The 25290-nt window shown below is 41.7% G+C and overlaps 1 protein-coding gene across 1 annotated transcript in view; it reads right to left on the bottom strand.

Annotated features, from left to right (window-relative positions):
- Nucleotides 1-25290, bottom strand: part of LOC130274270 (uncharacterized) — a 99204-nt gene that overhangs the window by 34235 nt on the left and 39679 nt on the right. Inside the window, exons 4-10 of the mRNA XM_056522427.1 lie at nt 25141-25188; nt 16567-16699; nt 14178-14338; nt 12865-12983; nt 8713-8848; nt 7543-7622; nt 245-452 (exon numbers count right to left, since the gene is read on the bottom strand). Coding sequence (XP_056378402.1) covers nt 245-452; nt 7543-7622; nt 8713-8848; nt 12865-12983; nt 14178-14338; nt 16567-16699; nt 25141-25188 — 885 coding nt within the window. The remainder of the gene's footprint in view (nt 1-244; nt 453-7542; nt 7623-8712; nt 8849-12864; nt 12984-14177; nt 14339-16566; nt 16700-25140; nt 25189-25290) is intronic.

Below are 25290 nucleotides of genomic sequence, written 5' to 3' on the forward strand. Positions count from 1 at the left end.
AGCCACATACCTTTTTCTTGTTTTCTCAGTAAAATGGAGAGTTGGAGAGAGTCTTAACTTTTGGCACAATGACTGCTTTGTATTCTTGCTGCTGGTGCTAGAGTCTTCCCCTTTCACCCAGCACCATGAATAGATGCCCATGCACCCCCTCTCCCCCTCCAGCTAACTTTTCCAGCTTTAGCGTTTCTACTATAATATAATATTACAATTTATACACTTGATAAAATAGCTTGTGATGTTTTACCTGGTTCAGCCAAAAGAGGGACCACCGTGCTTGCTGACCTGGATGTTCCTGCTTTATTGTAAGCCATTACTGAGACATTAAAGAAAGCCACAGAAAGGTTTACATGGATCTTAATATTGGTTGTATTAAAAGTCATAATATAACCACAACTGTTTGGGAGCCTCTGAATCATGACACGGTATCCATCCACAAAGTCATGACCGATGTACTGAAAAATGAAAGGCAAACAACAGATATAGGTATAAGGTCTGAAAAAGATTCTACATTCTCTAGAATACTTAGATAATTATTCCCATGTTATTTTATTAAAGGCTCCCAGTGGAATCAAACCCACCATCCACAGATTTTAACCTAGGTGGGCTAGAGGCTAGAAAAAGATGACCGTAACTACAAACCCCTATTTTTAAGTATGAGTAATGACTCACATTGCTACAGAGAATATTTGTATCAAGGCTGCAACTCCTGGGCCCTCCGAAGTTCTCCTGAACTGAGATCCCCATACTCAGTGACATGGCAATAGGGGTCGCAATGGTCACAACTGTGACAGGACGTGTTCAGTGCTGCCTCTCTGCTCCTTGAAGATGATAGGCCTACATACTTAACAGACAATTGGAGATTTCCCTATACTTGGTGATGAAAAATATAGATTTTATTAAAAATAGGAGGCAAACATCTCTTCTTGGTAAAATATTGCAGCAAGAGTTAACAGATAACATTTAGAGAAAAAAAACTAACAATATGTAAATAAGCCATGAACAGTAACCAATCATCAGACAGCACAGGTAATATAAGGTATGCACAGGTAACAATCTTCCTCTTCTTTGATGCGAGTAAAAAAAACAGAAAAACTAATTCCAAACAAGTATATATTAATAGGAACAAAAGGTCCAAAACATATATAACTAATTAGCAAACAGTTCATCTTGACAATGAGGAAAAACTTGAAGGAACATGTATTCCTAATTTGATAGAAGAAAATCGTGGGATCTGAAGAACTCCTGGAAAAACTTGACAAACAGAAAATTTGGGGAATGATGAAGTTCTCTTTGAAGTGAAGAATTAAAGGGGTACTCCGGTGGCCAATGTGTTTTTTCAGTTTCTACTTACCATTGCAGGTGAGGTTTCTTGTTATCTCTGGTCTCGTGCTTGCTCTTTTTTGCCTTTCTTTTCCTTTCTTTGCACACATGTGTCCATGTAGTGTAGCATCTATTTCCTTTTTGCCTTTGCTTCAGAAACTACAGTTCCCAGCATGCCTTGTAGCCTGTCTCCTCTTTCAGTGCCCTGCCCAACTTGTTTTGCGTTGCCGCCCAGCCCTGTTTGTGGGCGTTTTTATTTATTTTTTATTTCCCCTTTAGCATTCCTTTTCCCCGCCCTGCTCATTAGTATAGTCCTCCCACCCTCACTGTCAGCTTCTCACCCCACAGTCCCTACATCAGGGAATGAATGAATTGCGAGCCGCAGCACTGTCCCCACATAAGGGAACTAGTCATATGTGACCAGCGGGCGCCCCTCTGCTTCCTGATAAATGACCGCCCCCCAAGCAAATTCCCCACAAGAATTAACTGGGAATGAATGAATTGCCAGCCACAGCGCTTTCCCCACATCAGGGAACTAGTCATATGTGACCCGCGGGTACTCCTCTGCTTCCTGATAACCCCCCCCAAGCAAAGTCACTGCAAGGGTTAAATGGGAATGAATTGCCAGCCGCAGCGCTGTCCCCACATCAGGGAACTAGTCATATGTGACCCGCGGGCGCTGCTCTGCTTCCGGACATGGGGTTCCCTGACGTGGGGACAGCGCTGCGGCTGGCAATTCATTCATTCATTCCCAGTTAACCCTTGCAGGGACTTTGCTTGTGTGTGTGTGTGTGTGTGTGGGGGGGGGGGGGGTGTCAGGAAGCAGAGCAGCACCCGCAGGTCACATGTGACTAGTTCCCTGACGTGGGGACAGCGCTGCGGCAGGCAATTCATTTATTCCCCGATGTGGGGATAGCACTGCAGCTGACATGTTCCTAATTACCCCGCCCCTGGGGGGAATCATGATAGCAGATCCCCCCCCCCCCGCAGGTGCACGGTCCCCATGGCGGGGAAGGGGTTACATGTCAGCCATGGCGCTGATACATGGTATTCAAGCAGGGTAGGGTGACAGCGGAAGGAGACATCCATCCTCCCTCAACAATTCAATGAATATTCATTTCAGGGGTGTGGAAAAGGGGCGAAACCATTGCAGAAGAAAAAAAAAACAGCAACGGCTGCGGCACTGACGTCTTGTCCACAACAGTGAACAAACATGGCAGGTGTGGACAAAAGTCAAAAGCAACCAGAAAAACTACTAAACTTTGTTCACAGAAAAGAGGTCAGAAAACATATATACTGTGGACAGATGTATAACATGTGAATTACAAAAGTGCTAAACTTACTTCAAACACGCTAGATAACCATAAAACTGTGGTACCGGAGTACCCCTTTAAGCTGAAAAATAGAGAAAATATATGACAGCATAGGGTAGGGATAAAAAGGTGGGATAATGTTCACCTCCTGTCTTTAATAAAATCTATATTTTCCGTCACAAAGGATATTAAAATCTCCAATTTTATTAAAAGACGAAGAGGCTCCCATTATGCTCGTTTAACCCCTTAAGGATGCAGGGTTTTTCCGTTTTCATTTTTTCCTCATCACCTTCTAAAAATCATAACACTTTAAATTTTGCACATAAAATTCCATATGATGGCTTATTTTTTGCAACCCCAATTCTACTTTGCAGTGACATTAGTGATTTTACCAAAAAATCCACGGCCAAATGGAAAAAATATTCATTGTACGACAAAATTGAAGAAAAAATGCCATTTTGTAACTTTTGGGGGCTTCTGTTTCTATGCACTGCATTTTTCTGTAAAATGACACATTATCTTTATTCTGTAGGTCCATATGGTTAAAATGATACCCTACTTATATAGGTTTGATTTTGTCGTACTTCTGAAAAAAATCATAACTACATGCAGGAAAATCTATACGTTAAAAAATTCTCATCTTCTGACCCCTATAACTTTTTTATTTTTCCGCACACAGGCCGATAGACGCTCACAAAGCTGGAGAAGGCTATAAGAAGATAGAAAAACATTTTCAGATGCCAATATCCTCTGTTCAGAATGTAATTAAGAAATGGCAGTCATCAGGAACAGTGGAAGTTAAAGCAAGATCTGGAAGATGAAGAAAAATATCAGACAGAACAGCTTGCAGAATTGTGAGAAAAACTATTCAAAACCCACGTTTGACTGCACAATCCCTCCAGAAAGATCTGGCAGACACTGGAGTTGTGGTACACTATTCCACTATAAAGAGATACTTGTACAAATATGGTCTTCATGGAAGAGTCATCAGAAGAAAACTCTCTATGTCCTCACCACAAAAATCAGCGTTTGAACTTTGCAAATGAACATATAGACAAGCCTGATGCATTTTGGAAACAAGTTCTGTGGACCGATGAGGTTAAAATTGAACCTTTTTGCCGGAAATAGCAAAGGTACGTTTGGAGAAGAAGGGGAACAGAATTCAATGAAAAGAACCTCTGTCCAGCTGTTAAGCATGGGGGTGGATCAATCATGCTTTGGGGTTGTATTGCAGCCAGTGGCACAGGGAACATCTCACGAGTAGAAGGAAAAATATATTCTTTAAAATTTCAGCAATTTTTGGATGCTTACTTGGTACCATCTGTGAAAAAGCTGAAGTTAAAGAGAGGATGGCTTCTACAAATGGATAATGATCCTAAACACACCTCAAAATCTATGGGGGATTACATCAAGAGGTGTAAACTGAAGGTTTTGCCATGGCCTTCACAATCTCCTGACCTCAACATAATTGAAAATCTATGGATAGATCTTAAAAGAGCAGTGCGTGACAGACGGCCCAGAAATCTCAAAGAACTGGAAGACTTTTGTAAGGAAGAATGGGCAAAGATACCTCAAACAAGAATCGAAAGACTCTTGGCTGGCTACAAAAAGCGTTTACAAGCTGTGATATTTGCCAAAGGGGGCAGTACAAGATATTAGGGAAGATATCACATGCAGCAAAGAAAAAAAATACATAGCCATTCCATAGTATATTCCCCTACCACCTCTCTGACATGTTTGTGATTTTTTTCCTGGCCCCCATTCACCGGGTATTCAGCTCATAAATTCCAGTTACTTCCTGGTTATGGTGGCTATGCCTGTGATCTCAAAGACTACATTTCCCTGCATGCACTGCTCACATTTCCTGCTCTCAGCCGCCTCAGCAGAGAGCTTGTTACCACCCCTAACTTATGTTAGTCACTCCCACAGCTCTGCTAGCTAACTCCCACATAACACTGAGCTCCAATCATAGCCCTATACAGCAGGGTGGCCACGAGGAAACAAACTAATCTCAGTGCTCAGAGAGAGGGACCCTGGAGTTGAAGCTGCAGTTTTACACTGTAAAATCTCTCCCTCCCCTCCTCCTCTCCGTGAAACAGCTTTACAGTGGCACAATCACCTCCCCCCTTCTCTGCCTTGCACTCCTCTCTCCCCAGTGCTCAGTGTGACAGCTCTACTCTTGCAGCTCCCTCTCTCCCTCCTCTCCATTCTCAGTGTGACAGCTCTATGCTGGCAGCTCCCTCCCCTCCCCCTTCTCCTCTGTTATCAGTGTAAAAACATTAGCAAGGAGAGGGGAGAGAATCAGCCTGTTTGCTGGGGCTGCTATGATCTGAATCAGCCGGCATATAGGCAGTGCTGCTCAGCCAATCACTGCAGAACAGAGGGAGGACAGTGTGAATATTCATCAGATGGGAGGGGCTAAGGCTGAGCACAGGGAGCTCTCTGCAGCACTGGGGTTTTCTGGGTAATTGTCATGTCAGGGCCCCGGGGTGCTGCTGATAACAGCCTGAATAGGGGGTCGCAAGTCATGAAAACCTAGAAAAGCTGAACTTCCTGTCAGACAGAAGAATGCAGAAAAAGCTTGTTTCTAAGCAGCATTGGTAATGGAAGTGATTTACAAACCTATATAACTTTACCTTCTGCACTAAAAGCTGAACATTTTTTTACTGTGAGACATGTCCTTTAACTCCGCAGGGTGCCCAAACTTTTGCAGATGCCATTTTTTTGTTTTCTGTTATTTTGAAAGTGTAAATGATGGAAATAAAATCTAACTTTTGTTGACATATTATAAGAATATCTAATCTGTAATTTGATGCCTTTTGGAGATTTTTCCATCTTTCCTTGGCTTCTTTATGCACATTAATACAAATTTATACCTGGGGTGCCCAAACTTTTGATCCCCACTGTATATCTGTATACATAACATGTAAATAGCAATGTAAATATATTAATTTAGCCAATAATATTTTTATTAAAGTTTTGTAAATAAATTGTATAAATGAAGAAGCACCTTTTAATGAGATAATAAGTTAAATATGTATACTAATAGGAAGATAAGGCAAGCTAAGGTCAGGTAGGAGAACTGTAAAAAGAAATAAAGATATATGTGAGAATAATTATATCATAAGATAACAGTGGATGGCAGTATAAGTTGAAATAAGGATTTGTGGCGGAAAAATTACCTTAATAGAGAAGTTCCAACTTGTGGGATGGAGCTTGTCAATATGCGGACAGCTGACGAGACGACGAGCGGCTGTGAGGAGAAGGAATACGCGCCACAGCTGATCACCAGCGGTGAGCACAAATATCGCGAGAACTCGGCAGTGCCAAGACCTGCGACGGGGAGAAGGAAGAAAGCACTCGAGTCTAGTAACAGCACTTGTATATATGAAAATAAGATAAAAAAGCAGGAAAAGTGAATTCTAATCTGGCAAAGGAGTATATATGAAGGTGAGTGTTGAGGAGAATGTATAGGAGGATAAAGACTTGAATACAAAGGGGGGAGAGCACATAGAAAAGGATTACAGCCTACATAATATATATACATAGTCTGTCTTAACAGTCACTTATGGAGATTAAATCAAATATATGAACCCAAAATGCATATAAATTGTGATAAAACAGAAATAAATCCCCGAGGGGAAGAAAAAACACAGTATGTACTTATCTTTAATGCAGAGCTACAGAGGAAGACTGTTACCTGTGCTTACCTTATATTACCTGTGCTGTCTGATGATTGGCTACTGTTCATGTCTAATTTACATATTGTTAGTTTTTTTTTCTCTAAATGTTATCTGTTAACCCTTGCTGCTGTATTTTACCAGTAAAAGAAGCGATAGTATAATGGGAGCCTCATTGTCTTGTAATAAAATCCTAACTTCTGGGTTTTGTGCCATCTGCTACTAATTGTTTATTTTATGGCAATGACAGTCTGTAATAAAAAAAATTTTTTGACAATTCAGACAGCCTCTTTAAGGGGTCACAGTGAGGTTATTATTCAGACCAGGTTGGGCAAAAATAGGACAGTGTGTGACAACAGTACAGGGGAGCCAAAGACATTTGGGCAGCAAACTCTGCAAAGTTTAGATCTGACTGGAAGAAGTGTTCATGGTGGTCTGGGCCAGATGCAGAAGAAAACAAAAAGGAACAACTCTGTTACCTGTCACTGGAAGTAAATGTTAATTTGATTATCAGGGTAGTAAGAATTTTACGGTCCATTCTATACTGCTTGCATCCAGCATACTGTGAAGGGATTGGGCAATTTGCCCCTGTAATTGGCTAATTTCATAACTTATTATTAGGATGCTGTGCATTAATATCTACTTGCTGCTGTTCTGTTTTCCACCCTCCCCCCCCATAAAAAGAACATTTAGCAATGTACAGTAACTGAAAGTTACAGACAGGCCATGCCCATAGGTGTAAATAGTAGATGTCTAAGCTAAACTTTTGCAGAGCCCTTAGCAATGCCCCTGCCCATTACGTTTTATAGTGAATAAAAATTGGCTTTGTAGGACTACAAGGAATTGCAGCAGTAACGGAGTGGCTGAAATGTAATATAGTTGTGTAAAGGAATATAGTTGTGTCAAAGGAAACAATAAATGGGCCGTTAGGGAGTCTATTATTTTTCCAGAGATAACATAACTCCTCACTTTGGGCTGTATCTGATATTGCAGCTCATCTCCATCCATATAAAAGGATAAATGTTGGCTATCTAAGGACAGATACACTTCACATTGAAACTTATAATACAGTTGTCTTTACTATGCTACTATGTTCTTCATACTCTTGTCAGCACCCTGGTTGACTTTTATTATATAACTCTGCACATGACCCTTTCCGAAGAAAATTTTTTCTGGTTCTCCCTATAATCTACAGTAACTATACATAGAAATCAAAGGACTCTTACTACCTTCCACTCAAGAATAAGTCTTTGTTTGCCTGGCGATAACTTTTCAGTGGTGACCATGATATCTGGGGCTCCTAATAATTCTAAAATGAATAACCAAAGCAAACAGGTTAAAAAAAATTCCATTAATTGTAAAAAGACTTCAGTTTTACATAAACCTGCATCTAAGGTGCACTTATATATTAGATAAATGTCAGCCTAACCAATATCAGCAGGACTGGCTGACTATTAAATGTGTATGCAGGTGTCCATACTTTCTGCTAACAGAAGGTGTTGGGGAAAGAAGGATTGGGCATGTGGAAATCCAACATGCTCGACCCTTCTTTCTTCCATTATAGACTTTTTTTTTTTTTATCTCAAGAGATAAGCAACTGCAGGAGTTGGCTGAAAGTAACCTATTCTTTACTACCCATTGAGAATAGCCATTGGCCAACAAGCATTCGACTGACAGCTATCCAAGGCAGCCATTACCAATATTTAAATTCTGCAATACTTATACAGGTCACAGTCTTAATTAGCACTTGATAATACAAAAAGACAGAGGATCAACTTTTTCAGGAACAGTTCCAATTCTGTCCATGGGTTGTGTCTGGTAAATCAGCTTCTTAAAGTAAACAGGGCTGACTTGTAATAAGACACTTAACCCATGGACAAGAGTTATGCAGTTTCTAGTAAAAAAAAATGTTTCTTTTTTTCAACCTCTTTAAAGTGGTTTTACAGCCCCTTTGACAAAATGACCCAGTGGTAGACAACGACAGGAATAGAAACAACCCATACTTGCCCCTCTGCTCGCTCCCAGTCCAGCGCCGCCACTTCTGAAAGTGTACACTGAGCACAGGACTCTGCAGCCAATCACTGACCTCAATGGTCACATGCCCTTGTTCTGTCAGTGATTGGCAGCAGAGTCCTGTGCTTACTGTACAGGGACATCATCAGGACACTTCTGTCGGAAGTGGTGGTGCTGGACTGGGAGCGAGCAAAGGGGTAAATTTTTTTTTTTTTTTTTTTTTTTTTTTATTCTCCCTTCCCATTGCCTACCACTAGTTGCTTTCTCAAAGAGGCTGGATAATCCTTTCAGCTATCATATGTGAACCCCTGATACTAATAAATTGACATTCTACTATAAAGCATGTTAAACTAATCTTATATGCAAAATGAGAGAGAAGTCCTTACCATGTGGAACTATTGTCTCAGTTTCCCATTTGCAATGAAAACAAAACTCATTGAAACATCTTTGCTGCATAACATATGACTCTGGTAACAGTGTTCCTGGCAGTGATATATTAGCTGACATGTTTGTTACATTGATCTGTTTACAGGAAAAAAAAAATTTTTTATGTATCATTCTTCATTAATGTCATTATATTTCAATTATTAGTCAATGTGTGTTGTTCTGGAATCATTTAATTAGGATCTGTCACAAGAGAACAAAGGCGTTTAATAATTCATTTTATCCAGCTGTTGTACATCTTAACATAGGGGAAAATGATGAAGACTGACATAAAGGGGACCTACCATTTTTAAAAACTTTTGATATGTAAGAGTATGTTCACAGGGCAGAATTTCTGTGTGGAATTATGCAGAATCATTTTAGAAATTCGTAATTTTGAAAATTCTGTTGTCTGAACGGGACAGCGAAATCCCATTGAAAGTCAGCTTTCCACATTCCCAGAAATATAAGATCAGTCTTATAGTTTGTGGAATTCTGCAACGGAATCCCTTTGAAATCAATGGGGTTTGAATCTCAGTGGAATTCTCTGTTCCTCTACACAGGTTTTGATAATTCTCCCCCATAGACTGTGTTCCGCCAGTAGTGTTGGGGCACAAATATTCGCATTTCGAATTTTTATCGCAAATTCACGAATATTGCGAATATATTCGCTATATATTCGAAATTACAAATATTCACTTTTTTTCTGCATATTCGCATATGTCTTCTTTTCACTTGTGGGCCAATTAGAATGATGCAAATACACTTATCAGAGGTTATCAACAACATCCCTAGCAACCAATAGTAAAGTTGCCCACCCCCTCACTGTTTTCTTCCTCGAATACGCGAATATGCGAATATAATGAATATGCAAAATTCATGAATACAGGACGAATTTTTCGGCTATATATTCGCGAAATATTGCGAATTCGAATATGGCCAATGCCGCTCATCACTATCCGCCAGCTTTGCTGAATGAAATTTGCAGAATTGCGGAATTTCCAGCATGTGAACATACCTGAAGGCTATGTTCACATGGTGGAATATCCGTGCAGAATTCCACCACTGTGCACACGGTGGAATTTCTGTGGCAGATGCTTCTGCTGTGGAAATCCCGATTCCGGCATCCGCACATAGAATAGACTTGTTAATTCTTTCTGCGGATTTCAGCGGTTTTCAGCGGTTCTTGTGCCTGCCGGACTTTCAAATGTGTGGAATGTCTGCTCGTGTTTCCCAAGAGGACATTTTGCACATTTTCCTACCATGTGAACTTACCCTTCACACTAGGGTCACACGTAACGGATCTGCAGTGTATTTTACGTTGTGGATCCACGATGACTGATCCTATCGTGTGCCTGCTCATAGCAGCAATCCGACGCTACGAGCAGACACACATGGACCTGTGAGTCGCTGCGCGCATGCTCCGTGAACTCACAGACATTGCACTGAGCTTGGCCGAGAGCAGCTGCGATGTCTCAGTACACTGTGCATGTGTGTGGCGACACGCAGGTTCTGAGTGTCTGCTTGTAGCGCCAGATGCTGCTATGAGCAGGCACTACAGGACACACACTCTAGGGTCGGACATTGGTGGATTCGCAGTGTAAAATACGCTGCGGATCTGTTACATGTGACCCTACCCTAATGGTGACACGGGTGTTGATCAGTGGGGATCTAAGTGCTTAGATTTTCATTGATCACTAAAGCATAAGGGCAAAAATACGTGCTTCAGAGAGCCGGGCATGCAGTGTACAGCCTTTCTATGAATCTTTATGTCATACAATTGGCTCTTTTTTGGAGCTGACTTTCTTTTCCTTCGTTTTAGTGACCGATGGGGTCTAAGCACCTAGACCCCCACTGATCAAAACTTATGACATGTCACTATGATAGGTCAAAGGTTTTTAGAAATGACCGGTGTCCTTTAAAATATATGTACAGCATTCCAACCACCATCTACTATAAAAATGAAGCAACTTTGAAAATATTCAAATATTAAAAATACCCTGCTGGTTGTGTATATAGCTCTCCTGCAGGCCTATGCTTACAACATATACGGGGAGATTTATCAAAACCTTTGCAGAGGAAAAGTTGCTGAGTTGCCCATAGCAACCAATCAGATTGCTCCTTCAGTTTTCAGAGGTCTTTTTAAAAATGAAAGAAGCGATTTGATTGGTTGCTATGGGCAACTCAGCAACTTTTCCTCTGGACAGGTTTTGATAAATCTCCCCCATAATCACTATGGGGGAGATTTATCAAAACCTGTGCAAAGGAAAAGTTGCCCAGTTGCCCATAGCAACCAATCAGATTGCTTCTTTCATTTTGCAGAGGCCTTGTTAAAAATGAAAGAAGCGATCTGATTGGTTGCTATGGGCAACTGGACATCTTTTCCTTTGCACAGGTCTTGATAAATCTCCCCCTATGTAGTCTGATCTTGCAGTCATGTCTTACCCATTTTACCAATTTCATACCCTTCCCAACCAACCAACCAGGGTGCCTCCAGCTGTTACAAAACTACAACTCCCAGCATGCCTGGACAGCCGTTGGCTGTCCAGGCATACTGGAAGTTGTAGTTTTGCAACAGCTGGAGGCACCCTGGTTAGGAAACACTGCTATGGGACATTAGTAAAGGGGCTAAAAAATTGGAAGAACAAGACTGCTGGATTATTCTGCACATAGGAGGGAGATTTATCAAAACCTGTGTAGAAAAGTTAACCAGTTGCCCATAGCAACCAATCAGAATGCTTCTTTAATTTTTAGAGGCCCTTTTCAAAACGAAAGAAGTGATCTGATCGGTTGCTATGGGCAACTCCACCACTCCTCCTTTACACAGATTTTAATATATCTCCCCCTTAGGGATCAGTGGTCCGTCAGTGAAAATACCATACAAGCATCGTGAATGTGGATTGCAGGGCATGCGCGGTGAGTCTGACTCATAACCTGGCAGACTCACTGCACGTGTGTCCCAATTTCTAGAGCCCGGTCCCTGCCACTAGTATAGCTCAGCGTGCGCTGTGGGAGGTCGGTGCACAAGAAGAGGGCAATGTCATTTGGACTACATTTGGATACATAAAGATATGCGTGGTATTTCCACGCTGGCAGTCAATCCCGATGTGTCTGTCAAACAGGGAGCGGGTGGGGAATCGCTGCAGATCAACATTGCGGCCTGAAGTCACAGCTGACCCTTGGCCATGCCTCTTTGACACTTTGTGCTCCCATAAAAATATTTTTCAGCACAATAAAAGCATGCGCAGCTGATATGATGACATATACCCTTTTACTAGCAGCTATGTCACTTTGTTGGCATTTTTATACTTTTTTTTATATTATGGATAGTGGCAAAAGGCCAAAATAATGTTTTCCAGTCGGGGTATCCTTTTAGTTCTTTTGTGCTCCAAAAAAATAAATAAATAAACAATGTATGTGATGCTGTTTATCGAAAGTACAACGGGGGAGATCTATCAAAACCTGTCCAGAGAAAAGTTGCTGAGTTGCCCATAGCAACCAATCAGATCGCTTCTTTCATTTTTAACAAGGCCTTTGCAAAATGAAAGAAGTGATCTGATTGGTTGCTATGGGCAACTCAGCAACTTTTCCTCTGGACAGGTTTTGATAAATCTCCCCCATAATCCCTATAGGGGAGATTTATCAAAACCTGTGCAAAGGAAAAGTTGCCCAGTTGCCCATAGCAACCAATCAGATCGCTTCTTTCATTTTGCAGAGGCCTTGTTAAAAATGAAAGAAGCGAGCTGATTGGTTGCTATGGGCAACTGGACAACTTTTCCTTTGCACAGGTCTTGATAAATCTCCCCCTATGTAGTCTGATCTTGCAGTCATGTTTTACCCATTTTACCAATTTCATACCCTTCCAGGGTGCCATCACTTTGTCACCATGAGTATTCTGAACGTACGTGGAGACAATGGAGGAGATTTATCAAAACCTGTCCAGAGGAAAAGTTGCTGAGTTGCCCATAGCAACCAATCAGATCGCTTCTTTTATTTTTCAGAGACTTTTTCAAAAATGAAAGAAGCGATCTGATTGGTTGCTATGGGCAACCCAGTAACTTTTCCTCTGGAAAGGTTTTGATAAATCTCCCCAAATGACTGTTCTCACCACTTACAGTGTGCCACTGAGACGATGTGATTTCTCGATATCTCACTTGTCCAGTCTTATCCAGATGAAATCTTAAGAAGTTTCCTGAGTGAATCGCATGTTGGATATTTGGGAATTGACAATTCACTAGAATAAAACATCACATATTAAATATATCTCTGGTTGTCATGGACTGTTTTCCTAATGCAGTCACACTTCTAAATGGATGCAAATCATGTTCTCCTATGGAGGCTCAGATGCCTCAGTAGCTGATAAGAAAATAATATTCTCTTCTGTAGCAGAATGATCATATGGCACCATCAGGTTCTAGGATTTAGATACAATTGCAGCTTAGGCTATGTTCACACAGAATTTTCAGGGAAAATTCACACAAAACAAAGCTTGTTGAATGGAATTGTGGAATTCCTGCTGGAATTGTGTTGGAATTCCGCTAAAATTCAAAGTCTTACTGACTTCAATGGGATTCGGCCATGGAATTCCACAAAATATAAGACTGGTCTTATATTTTTGCCGAATGTGGAAAATTTGAATGGGCCTGCGGAATTTAATTAAAAACAATAGACAGTAAATTACAACGGAATGCCGCCGTGTGAACATAGCCTTAATTCTGTCTGCAAACTTGAGATTTGTTATGGCCATTGTCAAGGATGACCCTTATGTTTCTGATGACTGATCAAAATATACTAATATGCCAATATACCATTGCTGATGCTGGAGAAAGATATTTGTTAAACTACCCTTAACCTATAAACCAGTTCGCTATCTGCTTGCAACTCAGAAACCTTGGAATGATGCCAGGAGGCCCAAGATGAGACGTTAGAAGACAAAACATTTGAGGAAGATACAGATTGTATAGAAGGGCAAAGATCTGGGATTTTCTAGTATGAGAGTGAGAGGGCCGCATACATGAACTTTGGCCAAGAAAGAAATAAAATATTAATTATGCTAATATATACAGAGATAAAGCTCAAATAACCAATCAAAATGTAACAAGATGATTTTGATGTCATAACTAAACCTCCCTTTTTGTCAAATGTAAAAACAATGTACTTCCGTGTAATTAAACAGAACTACTTTGGGGCAGCTGTTTAGCGAGTATGCTGAGAAGGAGATATGATACCAACATTCTGTCTGGTGTGTATTCCTTGTGCCGGCAATCAGCAGTATACAGCGGCAGTCACTCACATTTTAATGCCTCACCTCAGGTCATCCTTGACACCACTACCAGCTGTAGCAATGCTGTAATTTTTGTAACACTGTACATTTTTACATTTAGAAATTAGGCTTTTTTTTTTTTTTTGCCTGATCTGACAGACTAACCTTTTGGTAAAATAGAGAAATTATTTGTTTTCACACAAAGCTGATCAGAAATCTCATAGGACACCCAAATAGTTGTCACCCAATCAGTTTCAAGCTTGTCCTTCTCGAGGATCATAGAGGTGTCGTATGTATCAGTCACTAGACAGTCAAGATGTTCAGGCCTTAAAATACAAAAAATAAGAATACATGATTTGTGTCAGTATCATCTGTTCATTAGTGATTTTACCTAAAAGTTTAGAGAGGCTGTCTCACTACAGACAAGGCTTTCGTATGGGGCTTGCCATCAAGCTCTCACCCTTATAAACCAGTCTATGATGTCACTCCGATATTTTCTGTAATTTAACTTAAACTTATTTACCCTAGATTTTTGCCCTGCGTTTTTTTTTGGCTTAAAAACTGGAAAAAAAAAACGCCAGAAAAACTTCCACTGTTTTTCTTGCGTTTTTACCTTTGTGTGGAATTTGCCTTTTTGGGCCCCTTTGGCGTTTTTTGTACAAAATTAGTTGGGTACTAAAAAAAAAAAATAACAAAATATAACAAAATTGTAATACATTTTTTTATAAAGTGTGTGTGTTTAACTTTTTTTTCTCATTTTTTTCTTTTTTTACATTTTTTAAGTAGTACTACTACTCCCAGAATGTAACACACTGATCCATGATGGGAGTAGTAGTACCTGTACTAATGGTCATATCGCCCCGGGTGTCAGTCTGATACCCGATGCAATCATCCATAATATAGCAGAGATGCGGAGCGACTCTATACAGCGCTTGCATCTCTGCTCTGCACTCTGAGTGATGATGTTCTTTCCACATCACTGGCCGTTCATATTTTCCGCCCAGAGCTGTGATTGGCCGGATGGTTGCAGCCAATCACCACTCTGAGGGAAATATGAATGAATAAGTGGCCGGAGTATAGTGCAGAGAGATGCGAGCACTGTATACAGCCGCTCCATCATTGCTATAGACAGGACTAGAGATGAGCGAATTTACAGTAAATTCGATTCGTCACGAACTTCTCGGCTCGGCAGTTGATGACTTATTCTGCATAAATTAGTTCAGCTTTCAGGTGCTCCGGTGGGCTGGAAAAGGTGGATACAGTCCTAGGAAAGAGTCTCCTAGGACTTTATCCACCTTTTCCAGCCCACGGGAGCACATGAAAGCTGAACTAATTTATGCAGGATAAGTCATCAACTGCCGAGCCGAGAAGTTCGTGACGAATCGAATTTACTGTAAATTCGCTCATCTCTAGACAGGACGATCACAGCGGGTGTCAGTAGTGATATCTGCTGTGATGTGTCCTTCACTGCAAGTACTACTACTCCCAACATGGAGAACACTCTGCTCCATGCTGGGAGCTGTAGTACCTGCATTAATAGACAGATCGCAGCGAGTGTAACTTCTTACACCCGCTGCGATCTGTCTATTAATGCAGATACTACAGCTCCCAGCATGGAGCAGAGTGTGCTCCATGTTGGGAGTAGTAGTACCTGCAGGTAAGAACAGCTCACCCGCTGTGATCCTCCTGTATAATGTATAGATGCGGCCAGCCGCTCTTCTATGGTCCCCTGCACTGATGTATATATACACATATTCATATATCCCACAAAGAGTTGTGATTGTCTGGAACCATCTGGCCAATCACAACTCTCTGCGGGAAATATGAATAGGTGTATATATACGTCAGTACAGGGACCATAGAAGAGCGGCCGCCGCATCTATACATTATACAGAAGGATCGTAACGGGCGTAGAACCCCATTAAGTTGAGTATGGAGGATGTTCACCAGCTTGTGAAATCTCTTCCCTGACATGTACAAGCCATGATCACCCAAAAACATGGTACAACCCATTTCTAATGCAGTGATCTTACAGTATTTAAGTAGACCTTACAAAAGTGGATATAGTAGATTTCAATTTTTGACCACCTGCATTCTCATAGGCTAAAGAGGCTATTCAGGATTAGAAAAACATAGGGGGAGATTTATCAAAACCTGTGCAGAGGAAAACTTGCCCAGTTGCCCATAGCAACCAATCACATTGCTTCTTTCATTTTTCACAGGCCTTCATAAAAATGAAAGCAGCAAGCTGATTGGTTGCTGTGGGCAACTGGGCAAGTTTTCCTCTGCACAGGTTTTGATAAATCTCCCCCATAGTTGTTTTTTTCCCAAAAACAGTACCACACCTGTCCTCAACCTGGCTCCAATTTATTTCAATAGAACTGAGCTGCAATAATGCGCACAAACAGAGGACAAGAGTGGCACTGTTTCTAGAGAAAAGCAGCTTTGTTTTTCTAATCCTAAAACACCCGTTTAACATTTTAGTGTGCCTGTCACCTCCAATTTCTATTGATATATTCATAAGTGGCACGAGACTAACATTCAGTCAACTTACCACACCTGATGTAATTTGTATCCTGTTTTTTTCGATAATACAGAAGATTCATATGGCAACCAAGAACATTTCACATGTAGGAAACGGCCCTTTTCATTGAAAACTGATTGACAAAAGATCGCGTGATTCCAGTCTGTTTAGATGAGAAGATATATCATTCACAAATAATACACATAACATTTTCTGAGCAAAATATGATACGTTTCATCAACATCTGTTGTAAGATTGTTCTTTTGACATAAAGCTGGCCCATGAAGACCTCTTGGAGAATATGGATGTAAAAAAAGCAGTGTAATCCAACTCAATAAAACTTTTTACTTATTCAATTTTCATAATAAAACAAAACAATACAGCTAGGAGCCCCACAGGAGCAACTAGAAGCAAAAACAGGTATCAGGTGAACATGGGAATAGGAAGAGAGAAAAACAAATTGCCACCGTTCAATCTCGTATCACTCGAGCTATGTGTCCCAGACACTCACACACTCAACCCCGGGGACTCCCGTCTCCCACCCCTCTCGACAACATTAAAGGGGTTATGCATGAAAAAACCTTTTTTATATATATATATATATATATATATATATATATATATATATATATATATATCAACTGACTCTAGAAAGTTAAACAGATTTGTAAATTACTTCTATTAAAAAATCTTCATCCTTTCAGTACTTATGAGCTTCTGAAGTTGAGTTGTTCTTTTCAATCTAAGTGCTCTCTGATGAAACGTGTCTCGGGAAACGCCCAGTTTAGAAGCAAATCCCCATAGAAAACCTATTCTACTCTGTGCAGTTCCTGAGACAAGCAGAGATGTCAGCAGAGAGGACTGTTGCCAGAAAACAACAACTCAAATTCAGCAGCTGATAATTATTGAAAGGATTAAGATTTTTTTAATAGAAGTAATTCACAAATCTGTTTAACTTTCTGGAGCCAGTTGATATAAAAAAAAAAAGTTTTTTCCTGGAATAACCCTTTAACCTGTTCAGGACGCCGGGCATATGCATACGCCTTGCATCCTGAGTCCTTAAGGACGTGGGGCGTATGCATATGCCCGTGGGAATTCCGTTTCTCGCCGCTAGCCGGTTGGGGCTGGACCGGAATGCCTGCTGAAATCATGCAGCAGGCATCCCGACACATCGCTCAGGGGGGTCCTGAGACCCCCCCCATGTCAGCGATCGCAGAAAATCGCATGTCAATTCAGACATGCAATTTTCTGCTTTTCGGGGATGATTGGGTCTCTGGTGACCCGATCACCCGGAAAATAGCGACGATCGATCGGAGCTGTCAGGGACAGCCCCGATCTTCCTGAGGGCTAGGAGTGAGGTCGCAGTGCTGTGATCTCCTCCTTTCCCCTGCCATTGGTCAGAACTGATTCTGACCAATGGCAGAGCAGGACCTCCAATGGACTCCATCTTCTGTCCATGTTCCCCTCGACATCCAGGGGTGGGCAACCCCCCCATTCTGCCCACCCCTGGATGTCGAGGGGAACATGGACAGAAGATGGAGGCCGGTACCTGGAGGAAAAGATGCCTGGGGACCCCCAATCTTTGCTGGAGACTGCTGGATCCTGGCTCAGGTAGGGAAACTACGGTGCGGGGGGGGGGGGGGGGGGGGGGGATTGAAAGTAAAAGTAAAGTGATCTTTTCTGTGGCAACCACTAGGAAGGCAAAACTGCAACTCCCAGCATGGGAGTTGTAGTTCTGCAACATCTGGAGGTTCACAGTTTGGAGACCACTGTTACAGTGGTGCCCAAACGGTAGCCCTCCAGATGTTGCTAAACAAAAACTCTCAGCATGTCTGGACTGCCAAGGCATGCTGGGAGTTGTAGTTCTGTAACATCTGTCCCTTCAGATTTAGCAATTTTCATGAAATTTTTTAAAATTGCTGCTCTACTTTGAAGCCGTCTAATTTTTTCAAAAAGCTAAAATATGTCCATTTTATGATGCCAACATAAAGTGGACATATTGTATTTGTGAATAACAATAAAATGTATTGGGAATATCCATTTTCCTTACAAGTAGAGAGCTTCAAAGTTCGAAAAATGCTAAATTTTCAAAATTTTCATGAAATTTGTGGATTTTTCACCAAAAAAGGATGCAAGTGATGCCGAAAATTTACCACCAAAATAAAGTAGAATATGTCATAAAAAAACATTTTTGCGTTATTAATTCGTAAAGTGACGGTGGTCAGAATTGCGAAAAAGGTCTGCGTCCTTAAGGGGTTAAAAACCAGGCACGACAACATCAATAGACAGGCCTACTAGGTCTGTGACCCGGGGTATCAGCTGAGGCCTCCAACAGTAACCAAGGCAACCAAACCTTATCCAACTTTTGCGGACAACCGCGACTTATGTACAAGGCTCGATACAGAGGAACATACTTGTTAACCAAGGCCACCCAACGGGAAAGAGGGGGGAGTAGTGGTGTCTTTCCAAGCAATGATGATTACCTTACGGGCACAGAAAAGAAGAAATCGTACTAAGAGTCGCCTATGCGAACCAGACACCAGCCCATAGATAACACCACGGAGACATACTTTGGGGGCATAGACATACGGAAACTCCAGGTGGTCTGCTAAAAATTGCAGCACTTCCCTACAGAAGGGAACCACGCATGGGCAGTCCAACACAGCATGCATAAGGGATCCCCTATGAACATTACATCAGAAGATAAAAATCCCCATACGGAGCAAGCGGACAGGCATATAATACAAGCGAATGATAAGACGAAACTGGATAAGGAGATCACGAGCACTGACTACTGTGGGATAATAGGACAACACAACCTCCTTTCACTGCTCCTTCGAGAGACCAGGAATATCTTCTGCCCATTTCGGATAAGCCAAGGCAAAGGGATCTGGCTCCACAGATTGTAATAGTGCATATGCCTGCGTAAGCGGTTTGGCGAGGTCGAAAGTACCCAGCAACAACTCAACATCAATAAAGGCAGGAGCCACATCCAGGGAGCCAAACTATGCCTGGATCACATGTCACAGTTGGATATACCTAAAATAGGCATTCCGAGGGACATTAAAGCGAGTCTGCATAACAGAAAAGGACGGAAATAATTCCTATTCAAACAGGTGCATAGCAAATTTGACTCCATGTGAGCTCCAAAAGCCAGCCGCCTCCAACGCCTCAAGGTGTGCCAAATTTGGGTTACCCCACAGGGGTGCCCTGAGAGAAATCGCCGGCTGCGGAAAGCGAGCTGAGACCATCGACCAAACCAACACCATTGTCTTTATAGGATCCACCAGAGAGGAGGAGGAAGAATATCTGTACAACGTATTCATCAAATGGGTAACCACTTTCATGCGCTCATACACCTTGTTTTGCAACAGCTGGTGGTGTATTGGTTGGGAAACTGAACTAGAGAGTTCTGCTGCCTGTGTGCTCTATACAATGAGTTCTGGTCTCAAGCCCATCTGTCATGGTTTTTTTTTTTTTTTTTTTTTATACAAAAGGAGCTGTTGAAAAAAAACAACCTCTTGATCTAGACCACCTGCCTAAAGAGAAGTGTACATGTGTTCTGGAAAAAGAGAGGAGATATAAGCCACTGCCAGATAACTCTGGCTGCTCATTTCCACAAATACAAAAGCGTCCGGCAGCTGAAATCCAACATGCCTCATCTTTCTTGCCCCAACAGCATCTGTTCAGGAGGAGACGGCAGGCCCCTATACACTTCAGTCAGCTGGTCCCAAAAAAGTCTGTTTTTTTTTTGTATTTGGGGACCTTTAACACTATGTGCAATGCCAGCTGCATGTTTCCACAATCAAAATGAGCTGCTTACTGGTGGTCTTAGAAACTGTGGTGGTTCTGTTTAAAATTAAATTCCATCTACAGCTTAAGTGGTCGCTATCTTTTCAAACAAAGTCACTCTATTTTATAGCCTTTTTGATACATAACATATTTGTAAATGAGTTCATTTACCAAAACTGACTTTTTATCCCTGAAAAACAACCACAGGTCTTGGCCACTGCAAACTAATCTGCAAACTACTGCTCACTGTCTGTTGTTAGGAGAAATCTATCTCTAGGAACAGCTAGAACAGGACAAACTACAGGAAGTGGGGGTAGGGCTTACCATGTGCTATGTGCAGAAGACAGAGTGCTTAAGAAAGAGAGCAAGCATGTGAGAGAGCTTAAGAAAGCCTGGACTGTGTGCATGCAAGCTGAACCAGTCTACCTACTAAAGATGATCCAGAAAGGTGAATCAAGGCTTCCCTCTAATCTCTTATGAGCCATAATGCTCAAAGCAGTGTACCTACCTACAGTGTACCTACTGCTGTTTGTCCACAGTGCTGTTGTGCGTCTCCCTCTCCCCCTTCCCTTGGCTTCTCAGCAGCAGCAGCAGCTCAGTTTATAGTGTAACCCTTCTCCCCCCCCCCCATGCTGTCTCTAGTAGTACACTGTGTAAGTCATCCCCCAGCTGGTTCAGTGCACTTTCAGCAGCTTTCACTATATTATTATGTAGCAAAGAGGAGAATGGGCTGTTCTGTGATTGGCCAGAGAAAGAAGGGGAAGGAAGCCCCATGTGTGTGCTCTGCCTCTTTCCTCTAAAATGGAGAGAAATGTGCACCATGGAGGGGACTCTCATGGACTAAATAACAACAGTGAGAGCCCAAAATCACATTGCTACCACTCTGAGGGGTTAATCTAACAAACCATGCAGGTTTTTAAAAATCTTTAGAAACAGCAAATATACTTTAAATAGTGGATAAATAGTAAAAACTACTGTTTGTGTATAAGAGAAGTTGCCTTATCACAGACAACCCCTCTCATACACAGACAGGACTTATTTTTTTCTTTACTATTTATTCATTATTTAAGCTGTAGATGGCATCTACCCTATGACTTGAGTATACTGCCTACAATTTAGTTTTGTTCTCTTGCATATACTTGAACCTACAGACCTGCACATACAGAAAAGACCTTCAGACCGTTCATTTGACCTTATGTGTCAAATATCTTTTCTGGTTTTAATGATTATCTTGTTTATCTTTACACATGAGACATCGTTCTATATTGGTTCCTACAACCTTCCCTTACAGTGACAGACCACTAAGACAAATAATTATCGGTTTCTTGAGTCTTGTGGGTGTCAGGGTTTCCATTTTTGTACTTTATTTTTGGAAACATAAAGACTAGTCGTTCTCTCCGATCATGCAGTTGTGTACAGTATCTGTTAGATCTTGTATACATTCCTATCTCACACCATTTTTCTGTCTCTACACTGGGGTGTGAAGTCAAGTGACATTTTACAGAGAAAGCAACGATACTGATACACGAGCAAGTTAAATATACCAGTTTCCAGCAGTCTACAGACACTATATGACACTGTGGGAGGATGGGGTGGTAGTATTTTATAGGGTGTATTTAGAAGGCACTGGGTAGCCTTATCAATCTAATGCTATGGGCACAACCAGTAGACTTATAGCTGGCATGTCACATGATAACTGTGCACCTGGCACCACCATAGAAGCCTTGTCTGTATGCAATCGTAATATCAAGCCCCCCTTATTGAATAGTAGGTGAGTGACTGTTCATCAGTATTTTGTGCCTGTGATTTCCCTTATAACTTCAGGTTGTCTGTAGACTGCTGGGAATTAAACATTTTAGCTGAACCTTGAGGGTAGGGTCACACGTGCCGTATTTTGCTGCGTATTTGCTGCTGCGTATTTTCCTACAAATTGAAGTCAGTTGGTAGGAAAATATGCAGCAGCAAATACGAAACAAAATGCGGCACGTGTGACCCTACCCTAAAGGTGTATTCACATTTACAGTATCCTGCACACATTTGATGTGCATGATTTGAAGATACAGATTTGAAGCTGTGTTTAGTCATTTAGATTACATTCAAATCTGTAGCTTCAAATCCTGCACCTCAATAATGCACACTGTACGTGTGTATTTTTGTGGCAATTTGATGTAATATAAAGTTATTGTGACAGCACATTATGTTTTTAGTCCTTTTACCTACTCTTCATCTTTATAAAAAGGAATAGTAACAACTCCCCCCCCCCCTCTACATATCCATCAATATATTTACATTTACTTCTAAAGTAACTTCGAAAGGAGTTGTCTGCTATGGACAATCCCTACTTTTTAGAATGGTCCCTTACAGGGGTAATCCAGCGCTAAACATCGTACCCCTATCAAAAGGAAAGGGGATAGGATGTTATATCTTGGGGAACCCCCCACTGGGGACCCCCACAATCTCTCCTGCAGCACCCCCATTTTTCAGCTGCACAGAGCGAGGGTCACTCTGTGGCTGATGACGGGCGGTGCAGGGGACGGAGTATCGTGACGTCACTGCTCAGCCCCTCATGACTTCACGCCCCGCCCCCTCAATGTAAGTCTATGGGAGGTGCCGTGGTGGATGTCACACCTCCTCCGTCCCCAGCGGCGGGATCCCCGTGATCTAACATCTTATCCCCTATCCTTTTGATAGGGGATAAGATGTTTAGCGCCGGAGTACCCCTTTAAGAATAATATGAAAAACATGACCACAAAGTGTCCCCCTTCCGGCAACAATTAAAGGGGTTATACAGGAAAAAACTTTTTCTTTATATATCACCTGGCTCCAGAAAGTTATTTCTGGCTAAATCTGGCTCCAGATTTGTAAATTACTTCTATTAAAAAATCTTAATCCTTTCATTACTTATGAGCTTCTGAAGTTGAGTTGTTGTTTTCTGTCTAAGTGCTCTTTGATGACACCTGTCTCAGGAACCGCTCAGTTTAGAAGCAAATCCCCATAGCAAACCTCTTCTACTCTGTGCAGTTCCCGAGACAAGCAGAGATGTCAGCAGAGAGCACTGTTTCCAGACAGAAAACAACAATTCAACTTCAGCAGCTGATAATTATTGAAAGGATTAAGATTTTTTAATAGAAGTAATTTACAAATCTGTTTAACTTTCTGGAGCCAGTTGATATAAAAAAAAAAGTTTTTTCCTGGAATACCACTTTAACTGTAATTTGTAGGGGAATCTATCTAATCTTGCAGCGCCAACACAGGCAATAGTAAGTATTACACATTGTCCATGTAATTAAGGACAGGACTGTTCCTGCTGATTAAGAGATGCTATTTGTAACAGCTCAACTGCACTTTTGTAAAAAAAGATAACCCATAAAGAAATAAAAAATATGAAAATCATTGAAATCTGGTTACTACATAATGGATTATTGATTAAAAACACTATATAGCTTTAATAACCATTATACATAATATTTGTTAGGACATGGCTTCTGTGTATCACAGCCATCATAGGCAATACAGAATAGATCAGTGAACTTCTGACAGTTAAATAGGCACTCTGGTATATAAGTTACAATTCACAGGAAAGGGAATAAGTGTCTGATCGCAGTGGGTCTGACAGCTGGGACCCCTGCGATCTCCTGCCCAGCACCCTGGTTCTTTCAATGCACGGAGCGATCTCCGCTCTGTGCATGGATTATTGTCGACCACAGTGTGGTGAGATCACAAGTGTAGCAGTGTGAGTGGTAGGTTCAGATGGTATTTACCCCCGGGGGCAAGATGTTGTTAACTCCTAGTGTTCGTGACGCCAGTGTGGTTTTAGGGTTCCGGAACACCACACGCTCTATTTCTCCACTATCCCAGTTGCTAGTATTGAAATGAGAGTCCACAACCAGTTATGGTCAAATGGAGGCTTTACTGAGTATAAGACAGATGGAATTATCTTCACAGCCAAGGCCAGATTTCCCAGAGAGGTGTCCAGGACCCAGAAGGACCTCGCAGCTTGCTGGAACAATATACTTGTAATTAACTTGACTCGAGATTGGACTTGACTATGTGCAGGACTTGACTAGTTTCAGTGACAGCAGACATAGACTTGAGACATACTGGAATGACTTTAGTTTTTGGGGTCTTCCAGATACTGATCTCTGGTGGTTGCTGTCTCAGTAAAGACTGATTGTACAAGAGAGTGAATTGTAATGGCCGCCCCTTTATATAGTGGGGGGCTGGACTAAAGCCCATTGGTCAAGCTGTGGGTCATAGGTTAAGCTGGTGCTCTCTGGGAGAACATGTGACAACAAACCATGTGACTGCATAACATAACATGTGACAGACTTACACAGGTCCTTGAGACCTCCCACAGGTCCTTTGTACTACCTATACATTAGGATGCTGTCTAGGTATTAAAGGGATATACACAACATTATGGAACAACAGGGTTAGACCTTGCAGGGGAGCCCCGAGGTCACTGAGGGTCTCAACCTGACAGGGCCTAAAGGTAGTACAGATCACAAAAGAACGAAGCAGTTGGTGACATGCCCCCTCCATGTATCTGTATATATCTTGCCCGTGTATCTTCGGCTTTTCCATAGAGATACATGAAGGGGGCGTCGGCAACTGCTTTGTGCAGGCGTTGACAGTATATGGAGCCGACGCTGCTCCGTGCATCATGAGAGCCAGGTGCTGGGCAGGAGATCATGGGGGGTCCCAGTGGTCAGACCCCCCCACGCAATGAGACATTTATCTCCTATCCTGTCAATTGGGGATGTGAACTTATGTACCAGAGTTCCCCTTTAAATCAGTTACAGTATAGCTTACCTGGAGACTCGGAACAGTCCACAATATCATCACAGCTTTCTGTAAATCCTATGAAAATAAGAAGAAGGTCAGTAATCAACGTTATAAACCAGGGGAGGCCAAACTGCGGCTCCTTGGTAGGTGACGTGCTGCGTGCGGCTTGCAGCTCAC

Source organism: Hyla sarda, chromosome 1, assembly GCF_029499605.1.
Source record: "Hyla sarda isolate aHylSar1 chromosome 1, aHylSar1.hap1, whole genome shotgun sequence".
NCBI lineage: Eukaryota > Metazoa > Chordata > Amphibia > Anura > Hylidae > Hyla > Hyla sarda.